This window comes from Saccoglossus kowalevskii, chromosome 21 (genome assembly GCF_978046115.1).
Source record: "Saccoglossus kowalevskii chromosome 21, keSacKowa6.1, whole genome shotgun sequence".
NCBI classification, from domain to species: Eukaryota; Metazoa; Hemichordata; class Enteropneusta; family Harrimaniidae; genus Saccoglossus; species Saccoglossus kowalevskii.
The window spans coordinates 20,013,504-20,023,854 of record NC_140661.1 but is presented as its reverse complement, the minus strand read 5'-3'; the positions used below and the strand labels follow the sequence as shown (position 1 = coordinate 20,023,854).

General features: G+C 35.5%; 1 protein-coding gene across 1 annotated transcript; it reads right to left on the bottom strand.

Annotated features, from left to right (window-relative positions):
- Positions 1–1,540: 1,540 nt before the first annotated feature.
- On the bottom strand, positions 1,541–10,351 carry LOC146729778 (divergent protein kinase domain 2A-like). The gene is made up of 5 exons (XM_085495063.1): positions 9,681–10,351; positions 5,003–5,147; positions 4,629–4,935; positions 2,777–3,019; positions 1,541–2,317 (listed from the first exon to the last, which is right to left on the bottom strand). The coding sequence occupies exons 1-5, from the start codon at positions 10,349–10,351 to the stop codon at positions 2,181–2,183; spliced, it is 1,503 nt and encodes a 500-aa protein (XP_085351189.1). The 3' UTR covers positions 1,541–2,180.

Sequence of the window (10,351 nt, the reverse complement as noted above, 5' to 3'; positions counted from 1 at the left end):
TGTTTTGAGCATTCTGTCTCACTTATTGTAGCTGACGGCCCAGATTTACCCAGAGTTATTGGGGAACTATGACATGGTAGGAGTGTGTATAAATCTTTTGCAGTCGTTGGGTTGGGGCGGCTTGTTAGCTTGTGTACATATCTGGTAGCATCGCTTATGTGTGGGCTTCGAATACAAACACAATGATCAGCACTTCATTGACGGCGCTGAACTTCACTTGCATAAAACGTAAATTGCAATTGACCTCACTATGATGACACATTGGCTGTGGAAGACGAAAAAAGGTCGAAGCATGCACACTGCGTACACAATATGCTAATAACCTTTAACGAGGTTATGACGTAGACATATCCATGAATATTATTTGAAAATACAATTATAAAACAGAAAGCATTTATTATGAAACGCCAGAATGACGTATATTCGGCCTTGGCCCCACTCTGTCTATTGTGGTTATTTGAATACTACACGCTTCCTATCATACTAAAGTGGTCATCAAAATATATTGAATATTTAACCACCAAAAAGGGTAAAATTATATTGGCCGAGTGTTTTTAAACATCGCTTGGCAGCTCGTCGGGCCCTGCAGCTTTCTCGATTTGAATTTCTTCAAACTATTTTTTTTTTTTTTCGTGATTCTTTTATTCAACCGTCAGTATCACCTGCACCTGCCCCCTAATCATTCAATTCTGAGGAAAAGTTATGTCGGTCATCCACAGAGCGTACACACTTACTGACACTGACACACTATGTAATTGCTGCTTCTGAAATTTTTATATCACGACTGGGTACCATTCGAAGCCTTACATTTTTAATAAAAATTGGACTTTGAAATATCCCTCACCATTTGACGATGGCGCCTTTAACAGTTTGGTTTCTAACTTTATTTTGAAATTCCTCCTGTGTTGTATGTTTTTGAAATGTGATCTTCTCATAGTTTCAAAACCTTTTTAAATTATCTTAGACATGTCTCTTAGCTGTTTTGCAAGACTTACCCAACCAAATAAATGGTCACACATGTAAGTAACACTGCAAATTTATCGAGATTTTTTTCGCAGCCCTATCGTGCGTTGTGTGATTACACAGTGTACATGTCTTACGTAACTCCTTTTGTATAGAAATACAATGAGCCAATGACATGTAGAAATCGCACCCGATCAGTGTACTCGCGTACTAAATGGATATTGCTGAGAACAAGAAACTAATAAACGGGTACTGTTTGCAACTAAGAAAGAGTACTTTCCTAGTAAATGCTGAAGAAAAACCTTCAGGTATCCAAAAAAAAAGGTCAGCGGACTGAACAATATTAATGAAAAATGGCACAACCAGTGTCTGGTCATTGTCCGAATCGCACAGTTTCGTTAAAGCCGGCCTTTCATAACCGGCCCACGAACCCGTGTGTGACCGTGTTGGGAAAACCTGTATTTCACTGCAGTTAAATTGAGTAACTATGAGGTCTATGTTTGTTGACACGTTTCTAATTTTTGTTATTGCAACGTTGAAAATTGTTTGTGGACAAGCGAATGAAGACTATGGAATGTTTAAATATTTGTGCAAACCGTGTTTTAGTAAACTTACAAAACTGTCGGAACAGATACCATGTCGACTTGTCCGATCCGTTCTTCGCTGCAACTAACAAATCATTTCACCTAGAAGCAGCACTAAGTTTTTCTCTTTTGGTGGCCAGTAATAAACTCGTTCACAGAGAAAAAGCTAGCAACACGTTGATTTTTATATTCAACCGAGCTAGCGCCACGATTTTACCAAGTAATATGTTGTTTCTATCGTGAGTTCTGATTGGGTAAATCAAACGAGCCCAAGTGAATCTTATAATCGTGTGAGGGCGTGCGACATACAGTAAATCGTGGTGAAATCTGCCAAGGGTTAATGTTGAGGCTTCGGCCGAATAAATGGTCCTTGGCTGGCAAAGATGGTGTCTGGTAAACATTGTGATAATTTATCGTAAAGTGCTGTAACCAAAGTAGAATCTATATTAATCTTCAAGGATCTACTGCATTGTTCTGACCATTGAAAGAAAACATGCTGGACCTGGGGTACATCACGGTGTCTGTTCGGTACCCATGAAACTGAATAATCAATAGGGAATTGAAACTTTAAACATGAACACTTCGATCAGATTGCTATTATCAGCACTTTTGAACGTTGACTGCTAATGTGTTTCAAAATTGTCGTAACATGCGTCTGATTTGTTCAACTGCTTCCAGTCGCCCACCCACGTGACTCTCGTGTACACATTCCAACAGCAGTGTTGCCAGCTCATTATGCATCAATGGCGGCGGATCGTGAAGCAACCGACCTGAATATGAATATGAATAGTATACAACATCTTTGTAAGTAAGTAACATATGAGTGTTCTACACAATTAAATATTTCCGCCGATTTTTTAAATTGAAAATTAGCCCCCATTTCCGAAATGCTGACTTTTTTTCCAAACTTGTTTTTTTCAATAAAACACTGACATCATTATAGTAATTAGGGCACACGAAATGCTTCCGCGCGGAAATGTAGTTGGTGTGGATTCACTGCAAACTTACCAGCGACAATGCGATTTTTTTTTCCTAGGTCGAAAAGCAGCCATTTGTTGTATTTGCGCAAACTACTCTTTTTTAGTTTTCGCAGACTTGCAAACTTTTTAGAAAATAAAAAATGTCCGCGAAATTAGGAAATTTTATGCTATTTTCAAAAAAATTAAATACCGCAGTTGCACGTGTATGTTTATTTCTAGAGTCTTCAACTGTATTCTAAACGTTCCTACCTGGCTCTAAATAGCTGACATCTGCAAGAACTTCGTCAGAATCGACTTCAGGATTTTCTCTTTTCTCTTTCTCCAAGTTGAGATCCAAGTTTGACATCAAATGCAGACATGCTTTGAGATACATTACCTCGCTATGTGATTGCACATCATCGCAGTACTGGTCCGGGTCATCAACCACCCGGCGAGAAAAATCGGCAAATTCCTTAATGTTTCGAGGTCCGTTTATTAATCTGCCATTCTCACCTAGAAATACAACATGTTTTCAAATAAGATAGAATACAGAATGGGAGTTCGTTAAAAGGGCAATTTTTTAGATTTATACATACATCACGAAGCAATGATTTGAGTATTTTGAGCTTGTTTGAAATTGTGTTTCAATATTGGTAAAACCCGAGTGCGAGACACTTTCTCGCACTTCGACGAGAATTGGTTTTACTATGACCACCATGTGACGGAATTCCTTATTATTCTCGCCATGTAGTGTTGAGAATTTTATTTAATGACGATAATCCGAATACCCTTACCAATGTAACACAGGAAATACTTAATGATACCCAAAGCCCAAAGCTGTGATGCATTTAAAGCGCGGTGGTCGTCGCGCAGCGCGTGTTCGAATTTCATGTAAATAAACAATGCATTTCACACGCTTTGTATACGTCGCTATGAGTCCCATATCGAACAGGACGCGGCACGACGACTGCCGCCCTTTAAACTCTTGACATATGACGTAATGTAGGGTTTATCAAAATTAGTTTTGGTATTCGCAGAATATCTTGGTGTTGATATCCAAACGACGCCTAGGATTAGAATCAATGATTTTTAGATGTATGAATGTTACGTCATTCTACTAAATTAGCTAAGCAGGTAATTTGTGGTGGTATGCGACAAATGACCCACTGTGATATACCAGGCGTTATATCTAGTACATGGGATCGATCTTTCAATTCAAGAGAAGTATGCCAGTTCTGAAGTCGCACATCAATCTAATTCATTTCAAATTTATGTACAGATCTAGACATTTACAATCATGTTCATTTGAAATTGACGTGTCGTATAAGTACATAGACTTCATTTAAAACGACCGTACGTCAGTGTGTTTGTCGACGTTTATTTCAAAAAGACATGCATTCGTTTATCCAAGAATTATTTGCCGAAAATTGGATTTGAATTTTGGTTACAGCTCCGAATAGCATTTGCTGTTTTTCTGGCGGCTCAGGGCTATCAAAATCCGGCAGATACAAGCAACATACAAACTGCGATTGGGCTGCAGAAAACTTCAAAGCTCAAATTCAAATGTATTCTGTCTGGTAAATGTTATCGGCGCCTCGGACTTTCACCAGACCTGGACCCCCATCAGTAACCGTTGATACCCGTTAAAATACTCGCTGGAGTACGATAACAACAGAAAACAAACTGTTAACAAATGTTGACAATCAAAAACATTATCGGCAATAGAAAACAAATGTTAACAGAAAATATTAACTGATTTTGATGAGAAAACATTGTAGTTAAGAAATGTTAAAGCGGGGGAGTCGGCACCTACGCATGCGTCAGGTGGCCATAGCGTGTCATTGTTTGCGAAGCGTCTACCCATGAGCCTTTGCATTCTTAGCGTGTGTTGTTATCATCGCTTGGCGTGACGACCCTCCTGCTTTAAAGCGCGGTGGTCGTCGCGCAGCGCGTGTTCGAATTTCATGTAAATAAACAATGTATTTTACACGCGTTGTAAACGTCGCTATGAGTCCTATATCGAACACGACGCGGCACGACAACTGCCGCCCTTTCATAACGCAAACACATTGTAGTGTAGAAGAATGAACAGACCAGTTCGCATATAATGTACATATATTACCTTGTTTTTGTGTTGACTTATCGAGAACTAACATGTCTTCCAAATCTACTAATATTATCCTACCGGAACCCGTTACAGCGAAATTGCCAGAATTGATGTCTGGGAAAACCGCGAGCCAATCGGGACCAATCGTCTGAAGGCTGTCGATGACGTCAAACACACCCAGTACCAGACGCGCTCTCTCTACCCAAGATGCACTATAAAACTCATATAGTGGTGTCGCGACTGACTCCACGAAAATGACGCGACCGCATTCGCCGATATAACTTGGGAAAGGCAAGAGACTATCTGTAAAAGATGAAAAAAACTTCACCTGGAATAAGTACCTCTGACAGAAAACAAACCGTAGTTACGATAATTCAAGATTTATTTACCTGTAGTAGCAGCCCCTCGGGGTTAATGACCAGTGACGTCACGAACTGCGATCTTATATTTGCTTCCGGTGCACCTGAATGATTATTTTCATATATTCTCCACATTCTGTTAACCAATCGCTGAGACGCACACATCGTGAACATTCTGTGAAATAAAAAAACACGTTTAGTAGGTCAGGTGGTGTCTTTTTTATGGTAAATTGTGACTCGCCATAAAGATTGCAAATATCCACGCTTGTATTCATACGTAGATTTCAAATGTGACGTTATCACCAGTGACCTCAGTAACTGTTAATCTTTTTATAATGGGTGTCGCATGTCTGTGTCCAGTTCAGTGGCGGCGGCACGGGGGGGGGGGCGGACGTGGATTGTCAGTCCCAATCAAGATGAAACCTTTTGTAAACTGAAAATCTTTGTGTCAGCAAAATTTGCCCCTCAAAATGAAGGAAATAGCGCTTCAGGGGGTCTAGATTTCAGATATCGCCCCCTCATCGAACATTTCGTGCCGCTGCCTCTGCAGTTTTACTGCCTTACTGCAGATATTAGAAAGAGTGCCCGCGTGAAGTGAGTTCACTATTTATTACGTTTGCTGAACCATTAATATGCAACTATTTCTGTCTCAGCATTGCTCATGTTGCCTTTGATTGTTTCAACATTCAATCCATTTATGTAACCAACATTTACAAAATAAACCAAGCTGAAAAAAGTTAAATAATATTCACAGATAGCGTAGAATCGATTTTTAAAACCCACTTTCGTCTCTGGTTCTGTTTTTATTTTAAAAAACAGTTTTTTAAATCCATTTTCGTTTTCAAATTCCATTTTCATTTTCAAAATCGATTTTCGTTTTTAAAATCCATTCTCGTTTTTAAAATCTATTTTCATTTTTAAAATCCGTTTTCATTTTTAGAATTCATTTTTGATTTTAAAATCCATTTTCGTTTTCAAAATCCATTTTCATTTTTAAAATACGTTTTCATTTTTAAAATTCATTTTTCATTTCAAAATCCATTTTCGTTTTAAAAATCCATTTTCATTTTTAAAATCCATTTTCATTTTAAAATCCATTTTTGTTTTCAAATTCCATTTTCATTTTTAAAATCCATTTTCGTTTTCAAATTCCATTTTTGTTTTTAAAATCCATTTTCGCTTTCAAAATCCATTTTCGTTTTCAAAGTCCGTTTTCATTTTCAAAATCCGTTTTCGTTTTCACAATCCGTTTTCGCTGACCTTTGAACTGTAGGTATATATGTATTTTTCACTTTAAAGCAACTTTTCCATCAGAATTTACATAAAATTCACTGTTGTTTCCCGCCTATTGCATTAATTTTAACATAATAATTGTTTTTAATGAGATTCTCCTTTTGATTTGATATTCGATTTGTGTTTTCAATCTCATTTCAACTTTCAATTTTAAAATCTATTTTCATTTTTACTTTTTGACCCGTGACCTCCCCCTCATACCACGTGACTAGGAATTGTAACTCTAATTCTAGCAGTTTGTTTTATTTCCACTAGTGACGTTTCTATGGTAAGGCTTATTTACGTAAGTTCTTCTTCAGACTATAACCTATTTGGCCGTGATTCCACGGCGTTTTTGGATCCATAGAGAGTTCCTTGGCTTCATCTGTTGACTTACGCTGGGCGTAGAATGTCTGTACATACACCGATGGCGTTGGCTTGTATACCGACAGTACCTTATCCGGCACGATAATACAGCAGAACCACAGCTATAACTTGTTCTGATTATCAGCCTTACAGCTGATAAAATGAGAGCTCCAAAGTTTATTAGAATATGTTATAGTCGTGGTTTTTGCTGCGTTTTGGTACCGGGTAGGGTATTGTCGGTAAACAGGCAGTGTCCTAGAGCATCTTTGTACTAAGTTTAATTGAAATAGAATAATAAGTACTAGATATTAGTGTGATAGCTTAGAATTGGTTAATTATGCAAATTAGGAAATTAATATGTACAGATTTTAACCCACAATTAATCCGGTATGTCTATTGTCCTACATCATCCATGTACAAAGTTACATTGAAATGTGATGATTAGTCCTTGAGATATCAGTGGGAAAGTTGAAAATCTATTAACTATGCAAATTAGATGATTTATATGCATACATATTTACCGAAAACTAATTGGGCCCCTGCATAGTTCTAGATTCATTGAAATGTGATGATTAATACTTGAGACATCAGTGGAAAATCTGAAAATTAATCAATTATGCAAATTAGGTAATTAATATGCACAATTATTTACCTGAAACTAATCAGGTCTCTGCATATTTCTTGAGAATCTATGTACCAAGTTTCATTGAAATGTAATGCTTACTACTTGAAATATCAAAAGCTGAAAATTAATTATGCAAATTAGGTAATTAATATCTACTGATATTACCCTAAAAACTATCAGGTCTGTGCAGTGTCCTATGACATATATGCATGAAGTTTCATTGAAATGTGATGATTAGTACTTGAGGTATCAATGGGAAAAAAACGAAAATTGACTAATCGTTATGCAAATTAGGTATTTAATATGCACGTATTTTTACCAAAAACTAATCAAATCTGCGCATAAGTTCAGAGCATCTATGTGCCAAGGTTCATCAAAATCAAATATGTGGTTCTTTAGATATCAGTGAAACAGACGGACACACACCCATACACACCCACATATACAGACAAACTAACTGCAAAGACTCCCATTGTGTGCTTCGCACACGGGAGTCAAACAGTTGAAGTTAATGTGATAGGCGGAAAACAACAGTAATTTTATGTGAATTCTGATGTTTGCTTCAACGTGAAAAATACCTATACTTCAAATGTCAATAAAAACGTGAAAATGGATTTTAAAAATCAAAACGGATTAGTAAAAACGAAAACGTATTTTTAAAAAAAATAGATTTTAAAAATGAAAATGGATTTTAAAAATGAAAATTGATTTTGAAAACAAAAATGGATTTTAAAACCGAAAATGTATTTTGAAATCAAAAATGAATTTTAAAAATGAAAACGGATTATAAAAAAGAATAATGGATTTTAAAAATGAAAATACATTTTGAAAACTGAAAACGGATTTTAAAAACGAAAATGGATTTTAAAAATGAAAATTGATTTTAAAAACGAAAATGGATTTTAAAAATGAAATCAGATTTTAAAAACGAAAATGGATTTTAAAAATGAAAATTGATTTTGAAAACAAAAATGGATTTTAAAAACGAAAATGTATTTTGAAATCAAAAATGGATTTTAAAAATGAAAACGGATTATAAAAAAGAATAATGGATTTTAAAAATGAAAATTGATTTCAAAAACGAAAATGGATTTTAAAAATGAAATCAGATTTTAAAAACGAAATGGATTTTAAAAATCAAAATTGATTTTGAAATCAAAAATGGATTTAAAAAATGAAACCAGATTTTAAAAACGAAAATGGATTTTAATAATGAAAATACATTTTGAAAACTGAAAACGGATTTTAAAAACGAAAATGGATTTGAACAATTGTTTTTTAAAATGAAAACAGATATCAGTAACGACAGTGGGTTTTAATAATCGATTTCAGAACCGAAAATCGTTATTAAAAAGGAATTATCAAATAAAAATGATTTGGTTTTATAAAATGCCATGTTATGAGCCACCTCGGTTGCCGTACTGTAATATTATTGAACAGCATACACAATAAAGTTTAAAACCATTTGGGCAAACCACTATTATAATACTGAATATACTTATATCAGATATTTGTCCATACAAACAACATGCATGTACAAAGTTTCTTTCCGAAACTGTTGCACAAATACACAAAAAAACATACTGAAACAGATAGGCAAATTAGCTAATTAAAATGAACAGATTGAAGTATTAAGTTATTTTGGCAAACAATTGCTGGGAAACATTGAAGGTAGTTATTTGGTATCCAAATTAGCCAATTAACATATGCAAATTAATGCTAAAGTAATGTTAAACATTCAAATACAAAAATACTAGTAGTACATGTACCAAGATTTCATCCATTCGAGAACAAATATTGCTAAGATATGAACAAAAGCATCAAATCGGTTATTAAAAAAATGCCAAGTAGTGTTAATAAATATTCAACTACAAATAAAGTATTATATATCTAGTTTTATCAATCTGGGGAAACTGCTTTTATAATTTTAAAAAACATGATAAAAATAGTTAATTATTATGCAAATTAGCTAATTAATATACAATGTATTTAAGTTTTGTTGGTAAATACTTATTAGGGAAACCAACATTTGGGAAATGATAAATCACTCCGGTCACGAAAAATCTGTGGTAACGCTAGCCAAGAGATGAGAAGATACATTTCATAAACATATTTTGTTTAAAGGGTATAATACAGATAACTATTATATTGAAAGAGTTGAAATCTTTTTTTAAATGATTTTGCATTTTATTAAAAACAAAATAGCCTTTTTTTTTATAAAATAACCTCGTTTTTGTATCAAAAATAGTCACATGGATACGCGTATTTGTATATTAATACAGGTAATTAAAAACTCTTTTTAGAATTTCCTCGAAGTGATATTGCAGTCAAAATTATTATTTTTTCACAATAAATCGTGCCGTATCTTTTTATCAAGATGCAATCTTAGTTATGTTAGATACTCTACTTGGAAATGGATGCGTGGGTTATAACTTACCACATTACCTTTGTTCTAAGTGTTCATTGATGAATACATCCCAAAAACTGCCGGCACCTAATATCTGTGAGAAATCGAGTGATTTAAATGCATAACCGACCGCTTTCGACACATCGCAGTCCTCTGGATTCTCGGGTCCTCTGCTCGTGCACAGCAGCGTATCAAACACATGGAAATTTGATATGCTAGTCAGACGTTTCCCCACAATCCTTCGTGAATCTAAGTAACACAAATAAACTTTGTCGAACAGGCGACTGTGAATAATCAGCTCTTCACGCTCCACTTGTTGACATAACGATACCCCGTAACAAGCAGGGCATTTGTTGATTTCGTAGGGGTGTGCTGATATATCCATATATGTATTCGTATCACGTTTACCGCCTCCGTTTCCTAGAAGCAAGCTACTTAGTTTAGACGGTTTATTTTGACTTGGATTGCTTCCATTGTTCGCGATTTCGTGGTTATTTCCTGGTAGAGTCTTTTTCTCGTATCGCTGGTCATATAATACATACCGACTGTCGTCCGTCAATTGAAGTACCGTGGCTGATCGGTATAGAATAACCAGCTCTAGTACGGCCACAGACAAAACGGCGCACGTGAGCAAGCACAGGGCTCTCTTTACATGTAATCGCTTGCTCGGGTTTAGTTTGGGCACGTGCCGTGAAAGATATCGTCGCAT